The sequence below is a fragment of the Maylandia zebra genome, linkage group LG4 (genome assembly GCF_041146795.1).
Source record: "Maylandia zebra isolate NMK-2024a linkage group LG4, Mzebra_GT3a, whole genome shotgun sequence".
Lineage (NCBI taxonomy): Eukaryota > Metazoa > Chordata > Actinopteri > Cichliformes > Cichlidae > Maylandia > Maylandia zebra.
Window position 1 is genome coordinate 34,282,533 of NC_135170.1, and position 22,266 is coordinate 34,304,798.

At 46.1% G+C, this 22,266-nt stretch overlaps 1 protein-coding gene across 14 annotated transcripts in view; it reads left to right on the plus strand.

Moving 5' to 3' along the window:
* Nucleotides 1–22,266, plus strand: part of LOC101487767 (RNA binding protein fox-1 homolog 3) — a 431,072-nt gene that overhangs the window by 329,107 nt on the left and 79,699 nt on the right. The window contains exon 1 of one of the 14 annotated variants that reach the window (XM_012920565.4): nt 1,899–2,355. The exons of the other annotated variants lie outside the window; for them this stretch is intronic. Within the exon in view, the coding sequence (XP_012776019.1) occupies nt 2,230–2,355 (126 nt within the window). The 5' untranslated portion in view covers nt 1,899–2,229. Of the gene's footprint in view, nt 1–1,898; nt 2,356–22,266 lie in introns of those variants that run through there. 14 annotated transcript variants of the gene reach the window in all.

Here is a 22,266-nt window from a genome sequence, read left to right on the forward strand (position 1 = left end):
AAACGCTGCTGTTACTTTGCTCTAGCCTGTCTCGTTAACTGGTAACCTTTACTGTTCGGACCGACTCTGCCGCGATGAAGACGAGGCAGGAAGAGAAAGTGCCACAATGCTACATGAACTGGACCTTTATTTCCTTTCTTATAGGGCACCCAACACGCTACACAACAATCAGATAACTGTTACACTGAAACTCAGGCATCTCTAAACACTTTGCAGCTGATTACAATCACTTAATCACCTCTATTAGCATGCACTTCACAATGCTGCAGCAAAGTGCTGGTAATGTTACATCTTACACCCTCAGTCACTCACTTTCTGCTACACCGGACCTGCGCTACACACAAATGATCCACAAGGCCACCTTCTTTGAAAGCAAAGCTTTGGCCGGTACTTCTAAATGAAGAGAATCACTGCACCTCAGATTCAGTTTCTCATTAGTCAACCACGAGCACAGAACGTTCTGTCTTGTGGATAAACGAATGCTCGACTCATAGAATTAGAGTCGGATCAATTGATGCTTCGAATCATTGATTTTCAGCATTGACAGCCTTAAGCCTGATCCGTGCTCGTCACCTTTTTCCAATACAGTTCCGGGCCTTCACATGAAGGCAGCATCCCTCATGTTATCCATGTCTAAGGAACTCCTATTGTCTTCTGTTGAAAATCCAAAGCTATGAGCATAACAGTCGATTTCAACAAGAACCCAAAAGACAAAAATCAAGTAAAGAGTTTAATAGTTTAATGTCAGTCTGGATCATACTACATCCATGCCTTAAATTTCTCCAGAGGTTCATGAATATTTGGAATAAGGTTAAGCTGAATTAGCAAAGTTAAGTTATTCGTGATTGATCCTTGTAGGGAAATTGCATTAAACCCATTCTCGGTATTGGGATTAAGAACCAGCATCAGTTCTAGGCATGTGCACTGGTCAAAGCCCCTTTGGAGAATCTAACCTTGCATGTTATTAATGGCAGGAATAACTTACATTCACAGAGAGAACATTATTAGACAAATTTCTAAATATATCAAATGTTTTGGATGACGTTCTCGAGAGTAAACACATCTGGCCAAACCCAGTCGATGACCCGAGTTCTGCCTTTCTCTGCTGAAACATCAAGGGTCTGAATCCAGGGCTGCGTTGGATAACATTCAAGCTGGATTTCTTGCTTTTCCCCCCTCTGACTTCAATCTCTATACCCAACTGGTGCCCGTGATGTAATGAATACATCTTGTGCATTCTCTTTGTCTGCTTCTTTTAAAGCAGTATCAAAGAGAATTAATCAGAAAAATACATTAAAAGGAAGCTCGAAGTTGTTTTTCTTGTACAGTTTAGCGTGCTCTACAGTACATGCTTGGCTGAATGCATGTTTACAGCTGAGTAGATGAAGAGGGATGTCACGACTGGGCCTAATCACAGCCTGTTTTTGTGTAAATGCACTTTCCCCTGGCTTTACGGATAGATCTGCTATACGTGCCGTGCGGTTTATGTCCTTGAGCGCGCGCGCACGCACAGGCGGAGGAGAGGGAGGTGCTGCCCGACCACCGAGGGGGGTGTGTGTTTATGTGTGCTTTTGCGGGATGGGGGGGCCGCAATTAAAAGGCAGCATGCAGTGTCCCACGAGGTGCTAATGCCCAGGATCAGCTGTTCTAATGTCATTCACATCCCCTCTGCTATTCAGCCAGCCCGTTTGATGTATGAATCCACCAGGGACTTCATCAGTACCCCCCCTCCCCCCCTTTCATTCTACCAGCACCTCTTTCATACCCCCACCCTAACCTACCCAACCCCCTGTCGGCTCTTCAACCCCTCCTCCTCCTCCCGAGCTTGCACAGAACCTCCCCTTCTGTGTCTGAATGCTTATGTTGGCTTTTATCGCACACAAAGTAAACAGAGTCGCGCCAGGGATAGTGAGCGAGAGAAAAGGGGAGAGAGAGAGCTCGGCAGAGACCGAGAGAGAGAGAGAGCGAGCGTGAGAGAGAGAGAGTGCAATAGTGATAAACGTGGAACATGCACATTGTCTGCGCACCGCTCGCCTCCCTGCTACATCTTCAATAGCGACACAAAAGCCAGCAAAAGGGAAATTTAAAAGGCAAGAGGAGGCAGAGGAAGGGAACTGATCCGAGGAGGGAGAGAGAGAGAGAGAGTGAGTAAGTGAGTGGGAGCGAGCGAGCCAGAGAAAGAGAGAGAGAGAAGAAGGCGAGAGTAGAGCAAAAGGATCTCCCTGCTAAATGCGCAAAGCGTCCCGTCACCCCACGCTGAGCTCCATGGCCAACTCCGGCTGCCTCCTGCTCTCCGGCTCCGGGATGCTACCTCACTCGCTCCAGTGTCCCCCTGCCTTCCTCTACCTGCCCGAGGTAAGACTGAACGATGCTCGCTTTGTCGACCCTCGCTCTCTCTCCTCTCCCTCGCTCTGCATCCCTTTTCGTCTCTCCGTGCGCTCCTTGGCAGCACGTGACGGCATCGCGCTCGCTTTGTGCTGTTACTCAGAGTACTTTCACCCGCCTAACCCTTGACCCTCAGCCTGCCTTTGAGGAGTAGAAAGAGGGGGGCAGGAGGCGGAGGTGGAGCGGGGATCACCTCCTTTAATTCTACCCTCTGAACCGTCCCGCTCTTCATCGCCTCCCGTCTTCCTCTTCTCTCTCCAGTGCCTCCCTTTTTTTGAGTGAAATTAAAGCAGTGAATTAGCGATCGCTGTGACGTGGGAGCACGCAGTGTTTGTGTACAACAGTCGCTTCATGACTCATTGTGCTTGGAAATGTTTTCTCGGTCAGTCTGTTGTGCTCTGTCACTTCTGTGCTGCAAAGATGAGGCAATTTTACAGTTAGTTGTGTTTTTAAATGGGAAAATTCCTTTTAAAAAATTGCTTCTTTATCTCAGATTTTTTTATGCAAGTAGATGCCAACTTTTTCTGTAGCTGACTGCAAAAAACACTCCTCGTTTATCTACATGTGGTAGTTGTGCATGTGTTACCCAGTCTGATCCCTGCCTGTGTTTGCTAAAATCACATGAATCTTCAAGACACGAATTTAAATTTTAACCCTGAATTTAGGAAGTTAAAGCTTCGAGGGCTTTGAGGAGTAACGAACAAAGCAGTGATGACACGAGATCGCTCCTATTTGAATTATTATTACAATGTGTGCAGTTTATTTTTGTTATGAGCTTCAAAAAGAAAAAGTCCACATTTCTTGGTCATCTCCTTTTTTGGACTATCCTTGCCGTATAATCCTTTGATTTCATGTGGTTACGGGCAACAGAAAATCTCTATTTGTTTAAAACACACATTAAGGTTTAAACTAAAACTGCTCTCACCGTGAGATTTGTTTAAATTTAACAAAGCAAGCGCCTCGTTCTTCACCCCTTAATTTTTCTCATAGTGGTAACACTTTGAATAATTATATCTCTCAGCAAATTAACATTGATTTTTTCCTTTTTGTGCGTGTGCGCGAGTGTGTTTGCCATCCTCCTTTGGAAATTGATTCTGTCACTGATCCCCTTGTTTTGTGAAACCTGAAGACTGCAATCTTCTGAAGGGAGGTGAAAAAATCAACAACAAGGTGACTCTTAAGAGCCCGTGCGCCTGTCTATCTGCTGAATAATTCACATGTTTTAATTCAGCGAGTTGGGGGCGGGAGCGCTGTTAGTGGTGGGGTGATGGGTGCGTGGGGGGGGGGGGGGGGGGGGGGGGGGGGGGGGTTGGTGTCGAGCGTCCAATTCTGTTTTTACTACCGGCACCATGTGTTGCTGTAAACAGAGTGTGTTACTGCAGTGATTGAGGGGAAATAACGACACCGGAAAATCCTGCTTTCAATCTCCCGTTTTGAGCTGTATTCCTCCCACTTTCTCCCCAACGCCATCACGGTAATGGCCCTCACCACCTCCCACCCATCTGTCCAGAGTGGGCACACCCCACCAGCCGGGCTGTGATTGGGAGGGAGGGGGGGGGGGAGTAGTGGGGGGTGCAGGGCATGTGGACAGCCAGGTGTCATCAGCACACGCAAACTGTGGAGGAAGCCAAAGCCGCCTCCAAAAACTCGAATAATGGTTGAATGTTCGTTATCGCTTATTGCAAATTTGAGGGGACAAAAACGCTTTGAAGACCACAACCTTAAATGTCTTGATTCGACACGTGGATCCTTCTGAGCGCCTTTCCACAAGCGAGCACGATGTAACGCGAGCGAGTTTAGGTGCATCTACCTTCCACTACATCCTGTTACCTCCAAATCCTCGGGACGAGCCTCTGGAGCGCGTGTGTGCGCGCGTGTGTTTTGGTCCACAGTGGATTCCTTTAAAGTCCAAGTCAGAGCTGAAATTGAAACTTCCTGTGTGCTATTTTCATGAAACATCCCCCCTTTTGTTTCAAATCCCTTTAATGTATCAGCAGCTTTTGTTCCTTTTTTCTTTTCTGTTTATTTCTTTTTTTCCTCCTTCTTTGCGGTAAATCCTCGCCCTGCAGCGCTGTGAGAGGAAGCAACCCTCTGAGTCACACTGTGGCCAGCGTCTCTCCCCCACATCACCCATCCTTCGTAGCATGCCGCCTGTGTTCCCCCGCCTTTCCCCTCTCCTCCTCCTCCCCCCGCCGCCGACACTCTCCCGCTTCCTCCCGTTCGCCACAGTGCAGAGCTGCAGCATCGGCTCGTGTAAGATGACAGCCAGCGAACAGAAGGGGAATAGATTGAGGTGATAGCCTCTGCCTCACAGTTTGTTTGCATTTCAAATAAGACACTGTATTAAGTTGGGCTCCGAACAGCTTTGCTTATTATGTGTGAACATGGTGCTGCATGATATCACAGGAAGACAGGAGTTTATTACATAAAAGATTAGCAAAGCATACCTTGCCTTTATTTGTGTGCAGCAGTGTTTGGGTGTGTGTTCTCAGGCAGCTTGCTTTGATGCTCTTTGTAGTCGGCTGCGGTGCATATAAATCCCAGCTAAATGTTTGTTTTCATTAACACAAGGAGAGACTCCCTGCGGTGTGGTGGGAGAACTGTGGGCTTCTGATTACACACGCGCGCGCACAAAAAGTGGCAGTATCACACCACCGCTGAAGGGCCTTTCCTCCTCCGCGACACGGGGAGAGTTTCTCCGCCACACGGGGTGCCGGCTTCATCCTTCCGCAGGATGATGTCACTTTTCCTCTACCCTCAATTTGTATTGTAGGGGCTCGTTTCGTGAGTTATGGCGCTGGATATTGAAGGAGTTATGAATTACAGTGTGGTGAGACTTTTATGGGATGCAGTGCTCACCGCTGTAGGCCCGTATTAAAGTATAAATATATTTATGGTACAAGCTGAAGCTAACGGGGGTAGCTCAGGTTTGCTGGTGGTAGTTAGTAGCTGTCTTCAGAGTCATAAAAACATGGCATCTCATGGATTTTCTATTTACCAGGCGCTGGGTGGGCATATGGCGACGCTCGTAAATGTAGCTCTATTATCTAAGACGTGCTGTTGGGCGGGAAGCTCAGCGTCACTTATGTCTAAAGAGGAAAAAAGCACCCGTTCTTATTGTCTTGATGTCACATCTCTCTCCAGTCTTTGCCTCAGACTTATCTCGAGATCTCCCGTGTTCTAAAAATGTCTTCCTTTGATTTGTAATTGGATTTTCTATCGTGGCATTCCACTCTGCCGGTGTCTATTGTTATTGTTGCATCTATTGATTTCTTTTTTGTGGCTTCTTCGGGCCGGGTGTTTTGAATTTCCCCCTTAACTGTACACGGCTTTGGTATCGCTCTAAACGGTTAGGTCACCTCGAAGAGGCGATCCTTTCATGTCGGTGGATCCTGCGAGGAATTGCCCGGGCTCTCTGGTTTCAGCGGCCTCCTCCTCCTCCTCCTCTCCTCTTCCTACTCACGCTGATCTCTTTTTACGCCTGCACTGGTACCGACTCTCTCCTTGCTCTCTCACACACACACTCACACACTGATAAATCTGGTTAAAGGCGAGGAATGCAGAGAGGAGAGTAGTGGGAATACTCGTGACACACTTCCCCCCTCAGTTCGGGCCTTGATGCTGCCTCCCAAAGCGCCACTATTCAGGGGGACTTTAGATATCAAAGGATTCAGGTTGGTGGTCTCTCGGGGACGGGCTAATGCGCACCGTGCAGAGACGGCTCCTTCCTGGGGGATAATTATTGTAGGCCAAGCTGTACTATTGACAGCTGTAAATGGAGATGCTGTCTGTAACTGGGGAGGACTAATAGGTTTTTGTCTCTACGTGGGCTCTCGTTAGGCCCGTGTGGGCACATTGGAGACGAGTCTGAGAAGTGAGTCAAGGCCAATGGGACTCGGCGGGCCTGCCACCTCCCCCACGACATCTTGGGGGGAAAAGGGGTTAAAACACAACAGCCGTGGCTCTTAATGGCAACGAATCATATTATTTGTCCTTAATATTCCTTATTATTAATCTAGCTTTTTGTTTGTGTTTTCCCCTTTGCTCCCATAACCCCACTGAAAATGGCCCCCGGACTAATTTGTTGAAAGATGTCCACCTTCAGAATCGCTGTGACCCAACTCCTCTCGTGTAAAAGCCTAGAAAGATGGACGAACGCGTTGTCGGTTTTAATCTTTTAGGAAAACCGTTAACAAGAAGAAAAGCACAAAAAACACCTGCAAGCCAAACCCAGATGTTGTGATTAGGGATCTGCTTTCACCGGCTATCTGATTCTCATTTGTTGTGTTTCTATAGATAAACTGTGTATTTGAAATATTCCATTATATCACAAGGCGACGCCAGCTTTGTTGTTTTTCAGTTTTAGCTGAGCACAATTCACTCAGATTCAATCAGGCACAAATCAAAAAAACTTTAAACCCAATTTCATGGGCTCTAGAATATACCTCTCAATATGTTCAGTGTTTTGGTGTGAAATCATTCAGAGTCTTTCTCTCGCCGCTGTTCAGCTGTTTTGTCCCTTAAACAGCTGATTCATAGCAGCATAACAAAGGCGGAGGGACTGATTGAAATGTTTTCTCACTTTTCTCTGCCCCGGAGGAGAATTGTAAATCACAGCTCAGTCGTTTATTTTGAAATTTCATTTGGTGTGTGAGCGAGTGCTGCCTTGTTCTTCACAGAGACTTCACAGTCAGGTTGTGTGTGTGTGTGTGTGTGTGTGTGTGTGTGTGTGTGTGTGTGTGCTTTTCTTAAGGCTACCCACCGTCTTACTCCACTAGACCTTTGTAAATGGAACAAAATTAAATTTGTTCCCTGTATAGAAGAATGGCACAAACAGTGCAATAGGTTTACTCACCAACAAAGACTTCTCCACTGGGAGTCTGACTGTATTTTTAATGCGAACGTACATATTTGAGCTGACATATCTCTATTTATTTGCCTCCCCGTGAGGAACTGTTGTCATCTGTAGGTGGATGGTGCAGGGCTCTGCGTGCGCGGGGCCGTGCAGCGCATCGATAAATGTGTATTTACATTTTGCCAATAATGCTAAATATCTCCCAGTCATTAATGGTGAGCGTTAGCTTGGAGTGCTCTGGACCTGTAGTGTCAGTAAATTAGCATTCACGGCGCCGCTCATGCTAATATACTCAACTTCTGGAAAACAAAGCTGCAGTCGCAAATGTCCTCACCTCGCAATAATTAGCCGTCGCTTTTTTTCTTTCCTTTTTTTTTTAGACGGAGGCAAATATCTAATGAAGCTTTTAATTAACATCTGTGCTAAACATTTACTGGTGTGCATTGCACAGAAATGAGGAAATATGACACCACAGGTGGTGTTTTCTGTGCTACCTGCTAATGCAACGTGAAAAACTCACCGCCCTTTGGATGTTGTCTAAACTCTGAGATTTTCTCTTGATTCTTGTTACCGTAGAAAGACACAGAGGTTAGAATAAAGGCTGCCGGTTGCTCTGCTGCTCTACTGCAGTATTTCCCACCCAGGCCACTTAATACAGCGCAGGAATCTCAGCCTCTCGGTTCTCCCGAGTGCTCCTTCAGGCCAAAGCGAGCCTGAGCAGGTGGAGGAGACGCCGAGAGGGAGAAAGACAAGACGCACAACACGACGCCTCCCTGTCTTTACACTGCAGGAGCTCTAACTACATCACTCTCTCTCACACACACACCAGCCCATACAGTCAGAGCAGCATGAAGACAGGGGGATAACCTCGCAGTAGAAACTGTTTGCAGCCTCTTTTTTTATCCCTGAGAATAAAACCTGACCTGAGGTTTTTCTATTTCTACAAATGGCACGCTAAAATGCTTAAGCAGCCAGACCAGCTTGAGTCCAATTATTTCTTTACTGCAGTATCTTAGCCAGCTGTGATTATTATGTTTATAATGTGGTGTCACTCTCACACTGTCCTTCAAGCATTCTCCTCGCGGCGGGATCCTCTCAAATGAGACGTATTACCCTGTGTGCTGAGTTAACAGAGTGGCCGTACGAGTGAGAGCGGAAAGAAGAAAAAAAAGCCATCACAAGCCATTAAAAGCACTGCACCTTTTTATCACCAGCAGCTTAATGGCAGTGGTGAACAGCAAAGCATTATTACAGTTCTCCTTGTGCTCCTGCAAGCGTGTTTTCGCCACTGCCAGAAGGCACGCCGACAAATAGATCTCCAGACAAACGCTCAAATTTTGTTTTTCAAAAGGTCATTATCCGTCTTCGTCGGAGCAGCGAGCACGATGCACGGGAGCCAAGTTTGGGGAAATGATTCCTCACGTCAGGAAGAAGTTTCTCTCCCCTCGCCGCCTCCTCCCGGTCTCAGCGTTTCATTTTTAAAGGATGCACTCGTGCTGCTGTTTTTGACTACTAAGAGGCACCCTGGGTCACCCGCTAAAGAAGATCAATATTTGAACTATGCTGTTGTGGGTCAGCATGTACGCGTGTATAAAATTAAATGGGCCTTGAAATTGATTTCAAGTTCTCCTTGAAAAAGTCTACAGGTATTCTGAAACGAAACCAAGATGCCGCAGAGGGGAGCTGACCTCCGCTCAGGCAGGCTGGTAATTGTTTTTGTTTCCCCAAATTAAATGAGCCCTTTTATTATCATTATTATTATTATTATTATTATTATTTCTGGGATGCAGAGCTGGACATCTGAAATTGCCGGTTATGGCACGCTGGTTTTTAGAGACCTGAAGTCATATAAAGTAATGGCCGGGGTTCCTCCACCGGCTACTCCTTTTTACCACTGCGATACGAACGACTGTGGGATGGACTTTAAAATAAAAAATGGGACCTTTTGCTTTAGTTAATCTCAGCTCTGCACTGCGTGAGCAGTAGGAGAGAAGAAAACGTTGTTTTGCCTCTTTCCTCGCAGGCAGCCAAACAGGTATCTCGCTGATTACTCTGCTTCTGCTTTGGGTAATCGGTAAGAAAGGAGAGAAGCTCATGTAATTTACCTCAAATCAGAGCCGCCCTCCCTCCTCCTCCTCTTCCTCCTCCTCGCTTTTCCTCTCCTTAGATGGAGAGTCTAAATATCACTGCTTTTTCTCGCAGCACTTTGTTAGTGGAGCACGCCTCTGTGTTTTTCTAAAATCATCTATCAAGGTGAGATCTGTGGGAAAGAGCAGCGCCTCGGGCTTCCTCTCCATGTGCTTATGAGGTTTTATTAGGTCCCACAGGACCACTGCTTTGGTGTGTGTTAAAAACAAATGGAACTTACAAATTACAGATTACAGCCTTCACGGGCGCGCGCGCGTCCACCTTGCAGCGTGTGTTTGCGAGCGGGCGGTGTTTTTGTGCAGAGACTGAGGCGAGCGCGGCCACTTTAATGAAGGAATGTTCTCGTGTGTGTTTGTGGCACAAGCAGCGCAAAAGCGTCTATGTCGGCCGCTGCTGCCGGGCGGGTGCTGCATTAGCGGTGATGGCGAGGGTCGGTGTCAGGTTGACTGTGTTTTGGCCTGATGGGTCAGTTCAAGTAAATTACACTGAGCAAAATGTCGTTTTTTTCCATCTCTCTTACTTTTAGTGATATTTTGCCGTCTCTGTAAACGCAACAGCAGAAATCCTGGGTTTTCCAAGGAGACGTGTCACAGTGTTAATGTGTTTGAAGCTCGTGCACTGGACATTATATACGTTAGAGGCGGGTGAAGCTCTGTTTTGCTGGATTTGGTAGAATTAAAGCGCGCGTAAATGGCGGCATCGGTGCGTACCTGCATCGTTTTACATAAAGCAGCCACGATACCTATGGAGGTAAAACTTAGAAGGGGGTCGACAGTGTTTGTGTAATTACTTTCACCGCCTGAAGGGATCGTTTTACGCTGCAGATTTAACACATCGCAGAACAATAGCTGACAAATTTAATGTTTGTCTCCGATATCCGTCCCCGCCGGCTAGAAATGGAAACCACCTGGGCTTCAGTGTTAAAGACTCGAGGCTGACGTGCACGTGTGGGCCTATCGCAGCTACATCAGGATCAGTGCGTGTGTTGTCTGTATAACATTTTGTTGCTTAGTTGGATGTAATGCAGATACTTTAGAAGCGGTGCTACGAGGCTCTGGAAATAACAGCAGTTTCCTTCTTTTGTTTGTAAGAAAGCAAATATAAATCAGTACCATTCAGACACGATGAGTCTGGTTAACTTTTAATTACTAGCTGATAAGTTTGCACATATAGTCACATTTGGTAGTTTGGACTTACAGACAACCTTCATTCAGGCATGAAGCAATTAGCTGATCAGCTGTTATTTTGATTTGGCTTTTTTTGTTCCAAGTTTGAACTCCAAATAATACTTTATGACGTCATTGAAACGCACGTGTCACAAAAAGGCATTTTCTGATATGTTTTCCATATTTCTTCTTCTTATTTCCCCGTCCCATCGTTTTGAAGCCTGCTCGTCATCGCAGCCGACCAGTATATTGATTTTTAGTTTTTCCACACTCTAATATTTGTTACCAGCTTTGGCACCAGAAATCTAGACTCAGTGGATCGGTGGGCTCCATTAAAGACCTTTGCTTTGTATGCCAACTGTGCACTTCGACCTCTCCGTCTAATTCCTCTGGCCAGTAATTCACATTCGCCGCAGACCATATTAAGCAAAAATATTTTCAAACTACATAAAAGAAAATTTTTCAAACATGGGATTTTTATTAAAACAGCTTCTTTTTTTAAATGTCTCTGTCCAACTTTTGAGAAATTTCTTTGCAAGTCAATAAAAGGAAGGTGAATATTATCTTTTTCCTGCTGCTGCATAGGGAACAATTACTAATGGAACCAATTTATACAAAAGACATGAAAGAAAAATGTGGACAGCAGGCTCATTGTATTAACCAGATTCTTTTGGCAAAGACTGATTGCTTATAACATTTATAATCTTTCTTTTTTCAGTATTTTGAGCAGCTCAAGTAAAAGTAGATCCTGTATTATTGCGTTACAGGAGAAGTCATCAGCATCGCTAGACCCCTTTTAGCGGGGCACGTCCCCCAGTATCGATCGCCTGTGCTGCTGTGTAAAGGACGAGGGGGTTTTTTGGTCTAGGAATGACAAAGCAGCACGGCTAACCTCAGGTCCGTGCACGGCAGCGAGCGTGTTGACACCTGTGAAACACGCATCCAGACTAACTTAATGATGAAATGAAAACGATGTTAAACCCAAGTAGAGCAGGGCGATATGGCCAAAAATATTTATCACGATATATATTTGAAAATTTGCGATAACGATATAACCGACGATATAATTGATGCGAGACAAAATACAACTCCACAACATTACTAGCGCAAAAAGACAACCTTCCATTTATTTTCACTTAAACAAGAAGCTTTATAAAAATGTAACAGTGCAAATGCAAATTCCTTGCTGAAAGTTTAACCAAAAGGCATTTCCAGTAGAAATGGGCTGACATATCCTGAGCATAACCATGTATAATATCCACTGAAGTTAAAAAGAGGTGCTTTGCAACATTAAACTGCAGTGTGCAGTACGCATTTTTCGGACCATAAGGTGCACGGGATTATAAGGCACATTAAGCGAAACAAAGCAGTCAGATAAATCAAACTTTATTAAACTCATTCTTCTTGCTTCCTCCACTTCTGTACCATTGATTCATTAATGTTGAATTCTCTGGCAGCTGCTCTATTCCCATGTTGTTGCAGTCTATTAATGACTAACCTCGTATTGTGGATGGATTATCTCAGTTGTTCTCCTGACTGAAGTTTGGTCCGTTTACAGTATCCTGCCATGCGATTGCATTTGTCTCTAACCATGAAGAACCTTCACGTTAACTTTTATAAGTGGAAAAGTGTTAGTGTTCGTCCTCCAGCTTCACTGTTTATGTTATGCTAACATAGCTGTGTCGCTAGCGATCACGTAGCACATCATTATATACCAACTAGCCCAACTTCAGTAACCCTACAAACGTCACTGCTGTTTAGTTTCCTGTCTTCATTTATGTTGGAAGTGATAGCAGAACTGTACGTTTGATTTTTTTCAGAAATCTCTCAGTCAGAACATGCTATATCATGCTTAGGTAACTAGCGAAACTAGCGAGCTAACTTCCGCTAGCTTCCTGCTAACGTCTAACTCCGTTAAATGTAATAACTTTAGTTTTCATGGATGCCTGGAAGTTAAACTTCATAGTTACACCTGGTAAAGCAGCAATGCTGATCGTTTTATTAAAGATGAAAGAATTTAGACAGTTTTTAACTCTAAGTGATGCTGCAGTGTTGTTTGACCTGAAGCATACGGAGTTTAGGACCCAGATTACTCCCAGATTTAAGAGCATCTTAGTCCAACAAATATGACAATAACAACGGCCGCTTGCATGTTCTGCAAAAAAATGTGCTTTGTTGTGTATCTGACGGACAAACACCAAACCAGTTCCACATCACAGAAGTTGCACCATTTTTACAAACCAATTCTGGTTCATCTGTTTCACTCAACAATCGGCCATGTGCGTATGAAAACAAAGGCACTGCGCATGCGCGTTTTACTCCCATTCTATCGCGATATTTCATTTTCCTATCGTTGCCTAACATTATACCGGTATTACCGTGAACGGTATAATATGGCCCAGCCCTAAACCCAAGACACTTTTACTTGCTATATTTTATACTTTGCATATAAATAGCTGCCTCGAATTATTTCATTTTCTTATTTCTTCACTCAGTTTAGTCCAGTTTCCTCTGATTTGAAGCCTGAAACACAAATCTGGAAATAAAAAATACATCTTTATTAAAACCTGTAGGATTGTTACTGTTACAGCAGCAGAACAACAGCAGTAACAGCAAGCTAAGCAAAGGAAGTCCATATAGCAGGTTTTAATCCACCAAGGGGGGCAAAAAAGTGCAATTTCAGTTGTGCCCCGGTGGTTTTATGTCTAGGAATGCCCGTGGCAGCCAAATCGAACAGGAGAAATCTGCATGGGTAGATACTACTAAAGATTAGTAAAAAAAAAATCCAATTTGGATGAAGCGACCCTTTAAACACAGAGGCGAGGCTTAACGGGGATGAGGATTTTCTATTGCCCACCCCTCCTATTCAGCCCCTTCCTGCTAATTTAATGACTCAGAATTGTAACTCCCAACATTGTTATCATTCAGCAATAGCGAGTAATGAATAGCAATTAACGTTTTCAAAGGAGGGAGTAAAGCTTGAGAGACGTCGCTTTTCACCCAGAAATGTTGAAACACTGCAGCCGGGGAGATACTGTCATGTAGAGAAAGGGCCTAATTTATCTGTCCAGCTGTTTTTGGTAAATAACTTTTTTTTGTTGTTTTGGCGTCTTCCTGTCACGCTGACTGCTATCAGCGCGAATACAAGTAATCGTTCTAATATCCAACACGTTCCGTCTTCCTCAATGAACTGTAATAAACTGTAATAAATTACTCTGCACATTTTGTCCAATGATTGCTCTTTCTGGTGCCCGGCGCAAAAGTGCTAATTAACTGGCTATGAATGAAATTCTAGGGCGGCGTGGTATCAACGGCAGGGAGACAAATGCGATTTGGTTCTGTCGCGAGCGAGTGGAAAATTGCTGTGTAAATTGGAGGTTGTTGCTGCCGAGCGTTTTTCTGTGTGCTTACATTTCATGGGTGAGAATCCAATCTCACAGGGCAGCATGTGCGGACTGCCCTCTCTGATACACTCCACCGTCCTCCACCTACTCTATGATAGCGCTCTAAAAGCTCCCCCAAATCTCTTCACACGCACTCGCATACACTCCCACTGACACAGGGAAACACAAACACATATTTCAAAAGGTAAGAGCCATTGTCGAGCAGAGGAGCCGCGCCAGCTGAGGTAAAGATGTAAGCAGCCTATGCCTGGCAATTTGACTCATCTTCCAATTGGCCAGATTCCCCCGACACTTGATTTCACGCAACGTAAACAGAGCAAATTCTAATTGTCACACTTGTCCTCTCCTCTGCTCTCTTTCTGCATGTTTCCTGCTCGCTTTTACAGATGCAGCGGTCACTTGAGTCAGGAAAAAAAAAAAGAAATCCCACAGTCTCTTCATCCAGACTGGCTTATTGTCCATTTTCGCCTCTTTGCACTTTTTCATCTGCAGCTGCAGTGTCCATTTTTATCTATGGGTTTGGGCAGTTTTGGAGAGAATTACGGTGACAGAGCCATGGAAATGATAGGCTGGCAGTGAGATATCTCTGCCTCATAAATTCTACATTGCTCGAGATAATTTACGAGGGAGGTTTGTGTGCGTAAGACAGACAGCGCTCCGTGGTATCCATCCACTCCACGGCCTCCGTTCACTTCAGCCCCTGCGAGCGCGGTCGATTTATCGAAACAGAATTTATTTTCACGTTCGTTCCCAAAGCATCGCTTTGAATGATTTTGCTCTGAATGTGCCCGCGTATTATTTGTTCTGTCAGGATTATTACAGACAAAAGAGCAAACTAATAGATCTCGCGCGGGGTGTCTACTACTTTACGACTCAGAGGCCTTCGCTTTGAGGTATTCTGCCATCAGCAAAGGTCATCAGCTCCCCTGATTGTGCGGTGTGTGCGTGGGGCCGGACCTGAAGGCAAGACAGCTCTGACGCTGGTAATCATTATTCATGCGTACTTCTGTTGGAGCGAGGTTAGCCCCCTGTATGCACTGAAACGGAGAAACTTTTTGCACGCGAAGAAAGATCTTCAGCATCTTTGGATCACGTTTCCTCTGAAAAACTTTCAACTGCAATTAAAGTGCGCGAGCCAGAAGATCTGGATTTTCTTTGTTTTCACTCTTCACCTTCTGCTCCTTTCTGCTTTTATTCCTTTTGTCTTCTTGACGACGTCTGAATTCACCCTCCTGTGTTACAGGCTGATCTGATGAGCAGAATATGGCTGCACCCCGGGGCAATGGAAGTTTACAACTCAGTTAGTACTGAGCTCTGTGTCTCTATCCAGTTAGGTTTTAGGCCTTTATTTTGGTTGCAGTCAGTGCCTCTAGACTTTCCTCCTCATGAGGCCTTTTTCAATAACACCTTCCTGCTGTCTTCCACCATTTAAAAAATGGATGTCTTTGCACAGCCAAACCCCCCTTAAGGGACCGCGCGCAGAGTCCAGTGGGTGTAGCGCAGTACAGTTTATACCCCAGCGGCAGTTAAGAATCACTCTCTTGATCTTAGCGTAAGAGTGTTGCTCAAGGGCCGGTGGAAGCTGCACGTCAGCCGTGTGTTTGCGTTTGAAGAATACTCTATAGGTTTTCCAATCAGCGTCAGCGTTCCCAACACGACTCTGATGTCAGCACACCTGCTTATTGCTATGGCATACCTGCGTCGTTTTAACTAGACAGGATGCACAATGGAAGCAGACAAGGCTCTTTCACAGGGGAGTTAATCTAATCTACTCGCACTCAACTTGGACATTCGCTGTCACTGACACGCCGGCGTCGTCTCCAATAAAACAGGTGAAGGCAGAGCGCATTGACTGCGGCTCTGCAGGTAACTGGGGCTGGCACTCTGCTGGGCTTTCATGTTAACCCTCCCTGGGTTGCATCCAATCATTATACATGAGTGTTCATTCTCAATTTGGGCTCCTCTTGCAATCAGTTATTCTCGCTGTCTCCTTGTTTCAGAGAACCACTCGCGATGCCACTGACAGGAAGAGCTCCCCAAAACGCGTCTCGACTCGTGGCTGCACTGTAGTTTTGTCAGGTAGCTTGAGGTTTAAAAACCCACCACGAGGCAGATGTTAACATACCTCCTGTTTCTTCTTTTCCTCTCTGGCTGTGCCTGTGTAGGTGTGAATGCATTTTGTGCACACAGGTGACGAGTCAGTGATTCAAGTGCTCAGCAGCAGGTTATTTCCTCTGAACTGGGGCCCTTATTTAATGGTAATTGTAGCAATTAGCATGTGAATGAGGTAAGAATTGGATAATAGAACTAAGATAAATATTGATGTTAATTCACATCGGAGGAGCAGCGTGTGCAGGGGAGGTGTGCACAAGTTCCTGTAAATTCATCCGAGCTCTCATTTGCATGCACTAACGCCGGCGCAATTACGACCTCAAAAAACATCGACGCCGCCGATGTTAAAAATAAATCAATTACTCTTCGATGCCAGCTATGTCACATCAGGAGAAAATGGATCTGGGCTCGGAGAGGTGTTTTCAACCATATTTGCTTTGGTATCTGAACCAGTAACCAGCTGCTGGGAAGGTTAAATGACATCCATCACCTGTCAGACAGCTGACCCGGGGATGAGGCTTTTCATTTTGACTTTGTAATAACAGCAGCTTCGCTCGCAAAATGAGATGGATGACCTTGCTTGGTCCGTTTCGTAGGCTCCCCAAAGTTCTCTCATTGCAGGTAGAGAACAGGTGATGAGACTGTGTCACCTTCTCCAGCAAGATAGCGGCGGCTCTCTTTCGAACGGGGGTAAGGAGGGAAGACGGCAGCGGGCACGTCGGCCTGTTTTCGAGGACAGGTGGCAGAAAAAAGGGGTCTTGGTGGGCCGCGGCGGCGCTGCACTTGTTGGGGTGGAAGTAAAAAATGCATTTCCGGAAGGTGGGCGCCATCTGGACTTGTGCCCGTGTCTGCAAATCGGCAGTGTGCAGCAGGCGAAGGGCCGTCTCTATCCCCTCCACACATCGTACGAAACATTAGGAACTAACGCCCCCTCGAAAATACACGCCGACATTCACATCAACCCCCCCCTCAGTCCTCTTTACACCCCCCTTCTTCACCCTGTCTGCTGTTTTTGAAAGAAAAATGCGAGAGGAGAAAAAAGCAAGGGAAAGAGTGCAGTGCCAGGGGCGGGCGGTGGAGAAAACCTCATTTCTTCCGGCGTGCTGCAGCGAGTGGGTTATTGAGGTGGCTGTAATTTGATAAGGAGAGGAAACTCAATGGACTGTGAGCAAGTCAGCAGTTTGAGGCCAGTCACATTTCTGATGTGATGTGGAGGTGGCGGCGGTGATAGTGGAAGGAGGGATGGAGGGGGAGCAGTGGAGAGGAAGTGAGGGAGATGGCGAGAGGCAGGTGGGGAAAGGAGAGCAGGGTTCCCTCTCTTCCATGAGAACGGAGAGGGGAGGAGGAGCAATACTTATCCTCCTCGGGTCCAACCGTCTCTCGGCCGGAGTCGGAGGCGCGTTCCCAGGCAGATGGCCCGTATACATCGGTCTGATCATCCTAATCTGGAGATCTCCCCGCAGAGCCCCACCAAACCCTTCCCCCTTCTATTTCAAATGCTTACGCCTTCATCCCCACCTTCCTCTCCGTGCTCTGAATTTCCACTCTCTTTGCAAAGTCACTTTTTGTTGTTGTGGCTGTTTCTCTCTCGCTAGATAAGAGACACAAGTGTGATCAGCGGAACCTTTGAAGTTCCCATAAATAATCGGGCGGCGTGGCCCACTCCGGAGCCCTCAGCTTCCAGTTCAGATCAAAGATTAGCCTCACGTCGGCCCCAGCCCTGAAATAAAGTACTTTATTGGATTCCAAAAGCTGGGCGAGCAGGCCCCATTCTCTCTCTCACCGCGGGTTCCTCGTCAGACACAAGGCCCGAAGACTTTCACACGCAGCCTATCGAGCTGTTTGTACTCCCAGGATCCACAAGAAAGAGAAAACAAGAAAGCCTGAACAATGCTGACTTTTTAATCAACACCACGTTCAGAGGCAATCAGCAACCAAGGCCTGATGTCTGAGAAATCTCTTTGTGGAAAAAAAAAAAATGGGACAGGGGGATTTTTGAAGTTACTGTTAAACAGGCTGTAAAATGCTCCCTCAGACCTGCAGGGCATTTGGATCTGCGAGCCCATGCAAGCAGTCAGAGCCGTTCACACATGAGCAGGCTCTCTCATCTGGCTGAGGGCGAAGTCAATCTGGGGCCCGGTGTTTGAGAATGGCAGCCCACCATTCAAAAGGTCGGCGCTGGGCTTCTCTGGCTCGTGGTCACACAATCTATCTGGGTACGTTGCCGGACTGCACTCCGGGTTAGAAAACTGGTCCGAGCTGATTCTCCGACGCCTGGCTGAAAACGAACGCCACCAGCATTTGGATGTCTGAAGAACTAAAGGCGAGTCTGGTCTGTTGTTAGCTGGTTAAAGACAGGGCTCACTGAGCCTTTTGTGAGGGATGAAAAACGATGTCCCTTTGCATGCTAGACTGCTCTTGCTAAGAAACGGCCGATGAGGGTGGAGGTGGGGGGGGATGCAACCGCTTCAAACCCTCAGAAGAGCAGAATTATCTTCTTTCATGCACCTCCCACTCGCCACCATTCAATAAGTGTCCTGCACCACTCAACAGCGAGAGTTATTGTCGAGACTTTACAGGTCTGCAGGAGCATCAACAACACTGTGTAAAACATTAACAGGCCCGTTTAATATCCCCATCCTCCATTGCTGCAGCTCTCCTAACATTGCACATTTTTGACAATAGGTAATACTCAAATCTCTCTTCCGGAGCCTAAATCCCCATAAAAACACATCTCATCATGGCAGCTGTATTCTCTGGGGATTTGATGTTCATGTCATGAAAAGCCATACTGTGCAAGCACAGTGAAGCGCCCACGCACAGATTAGGCTGGTCATACCAGCTCTCTCTCTCAATTTTTACATTTCTTTCTTTATTTTTTTTCCTCCTTTTGAATTATACTTGGTAAACAGCGGCAGATCGTACCGAGGGGAGGGATTTTATGAGCGAGGAAAAAAAAAATGCAATAGCAATAAAAAAAAACACCATCATCACTGCAAGATGAAAATTGTTTCAACCCTTTTAAAGGTGTACAGTGTAGAGCTGACTGAGCCAAAGATGAGATGAAAAATAATTCTGTCAGCAGACACTTTCTCCCTACATCACCCCATTGCACTCCTAATTGATAAATGACGTCCGTTCATTTCGTCAAGGTCAGCGTACAATTAAAACTTCCGCGATTTATCAGCCAATGAGCAGAAACCAAAATCGGCAGGGATCGCAGGCAACAAACCTCCAGGCCCGATGACTTGAGCGTGCACCCGCACGCTGGAGTCTGACCCGAGAGGCTCACTGGGAATATCTGGCTTCTGGCCGCTCCCCAGTGTGTGGACCGGAGGTGACGAGCGATCAGAAATACATCCCCATCTGCCATCTTTGACAGCCGGTCAGAATTTCACTATATGTTAATGTTTGTCACAGCGAGAAGATGAGAGAGGGGAAATTGGCTTTTAAAATAAGTGACCGGTATGTTTTTTCTTTCTGAATTTCAAAAATTGAAAAGCTCTGGAAGGGACAGACCTGGTAATAGCTGGGATTTTCATCCACGTGACGACAGCAGGGAACAGGTTTTAAAATCAAACTTCTGTGTTCAAATCTTATATTTGGGAAGATGTCACCACAGCTTACGGGCTTCTCTGAAATGTGTATGTTTAGAAAACTGCTGCTCGCTGGTAAATCCATCATAATAATAAAAAAACGGGTACGTCAAGAACTGCAGATTAGTAGATTGTCTTAATGACATGCATGGCGTTTTTTAATGGAGGATTTTAGTAGTGGTTTGAGACTTAAGAGGGACGTGTTTGATAAATGCTGCAAAAGATGATCTAATAGAACTTGGATAATGTCTTACGCTATTAGATTTTTTTTTCTTTATTAAAAAAAGAAAATGAAGAAAAAAAAATCTGAAAACTTAATACTGTTTCCATCACGAAGAGTCCTGTCCTGTCGTTTGTGCCTAAATGTTCCTAAACGTTAGTCACGTATTCTCCTTTTCCTTTTCCCCCCACACAAGCCAGATAACTACCACATCTTAAGCTCGAAATTTAAAGAGGCGTATGTGCTTCGCGATACGCCGTGAGATAAAGCGGTACCATATCCACTGTGACATTAAATTAAAGATACTGGCAGCTGTGAAATGGAAACGCATGCCAGGCCAGGCCAGGACAGTCAGGCTGCAGCCTCTTGCGCCTGCGCTTCTCGGTGGATTTCCATTTTCAGAATCTGCATTACCTTTGCATATGAATTAAAAAGGTCATTACAAAGTCTCCTTTTTGATGTCTGAGTGATAAATAATATATATAAGCTTTTCGCAAGATATGCTCTTTCAAGTCCTATCTGCGGATCTTTTCTTAATATATGCGCTACATTACTGTGCGCGCACACCCTTTGGTGCACATCCCCCTCCACGCATACTCGAGATGTATGTTAATGACTTTAATGGGCTGTTCTGTTTCCATTTAATCAGAATCTAAGTTCTGGGATACAGCTGCGTGCGCGGCGGTGTCAAGGCGTCGTGTTCGGGCCCAGCTGAAAGCTGCCGCCGCCTGCCTCAAACCTGCGCTCCCAGCATCCCAGAGCCTGCCTCAGATGCCTGCTTGATTGCACTACGCGAGGCTGCGTGCGAGTGTGTAGTGGGGGAGGTGTCAGGTGAAGTTTAATGTTTGTAAGAGAGAAATCTCAGTGTGAGAGAATGAAATATGAGAACTGTGCTTGATGTGTGGCGACTACAGTCTTACAGTATTCACCTCAAATGGTTTTGTGTGGTTCAGTGAGCACTTGACAACGGGGCTTGCACAGAGCCTTCCCCCCCCCATCCATGTACGATACTGTTTTTATAGGCTGAAAACGACCTAAAGAGAGAACTGCTTTTTCCTTATCAACCCTAATGAGTTTCCTCACATTTCAGTGTTTACTTCTGCTCTTCCCTCCTTTCCTCCCCGTGCTTCCTCGGCGTTGCCTCCCCGGTCCAGAGCAGCCCATCTACTGAACCTGATACTGAGATTTGTGCGGCTAATTCCCTGCACTCACACAGCTCAGTGTGGTGTCATAATTGGCACGCCATTGATTTATGTCTCCTCTTACCGCACCCTGAATGGCTGATGAGTCGAGCTTCCTGTCATAATAGGCCTCGTCCAGGCCTCTTGCCGCTCGGCTGCTCACCGCACTCCTTCCTGTCCTGCGTTATTTGTTGTGGCTGAAACGCAGCTGAAACTATGTTAATTTCCTTTTTACACGGGGACAACATGGGGAAAGTGCTCATATTCTACCTTGTAGCTAATAACATTCTGTACATTGAACTATTAATGGGCTCTGAAACCACACATATCCACCACGTCCGAGCCGTGTTGCTCAGTAATTACACTGCAGTTGTCTAGTAATGCGAAGCAACACTATACTAGAGGTTAATGGCTTCAGCACATTGCTTTGTTCATTTATAAATGAGACATAATTTTTATCAGGCTGACCCATGTTAGGACCAGAGAGGAATATTGAAGCAGCCAGCAGGGGACTGTGGCGCCTGCCGGGAGCTGGGCTATCCCCGGGGGCATTTGTAATCTCGTTGTCCCACAGTGGGGAATGGAAAGAGGAGGTGGAGATGAGGGCTGCAGCCCTGAGGAGTCCCAGGCCCCACTGGGAACGCTTGCTCCATCTTCCCACCTAACTACACACCGCCAGAATTCTAAAAGTAAGCAGTAAAAGATGCTCCAGTCATCACAATCGCGCCGTCGCCAGCTCTGCCCGCATTGATTTGTTGCTTAGATCGGGCGAGGAAGGAGTCTTTGAATGAAATTAAACTGTCCGCAACACATGTTGGCAACATGCTGTCGCAGTCTGACTTTTTCCAGCAAACTAAACAACCCACGATATTATGAAATATGTATCGAAAGCTGTAAGCTATGGGGATTGTAAGAATAGAACATATTCAGTCGTGATGTTGCTCCTTTTTCTTCATGCTTACATTTCATTAAAGTTTCAGCCGGCTGGCCTTGGGAAATCAGATACTATCACAAAGGCTGTGGATGCACCGAGATCAGACCGAGGAAGACGGTGAAGTGCGAGCGATGGAGCTGAGTCAAGGGTCGGCCAGGTTAGGAGCGGTGAGCTGGAGAGCGGGCGAAGCCGAGATCAGTGGAGAGCTTTAGCCGCGGGCGCGGTCCTGCCTCTTCAAACTCGCCGCGTTCGCGAAGCTGCCGAT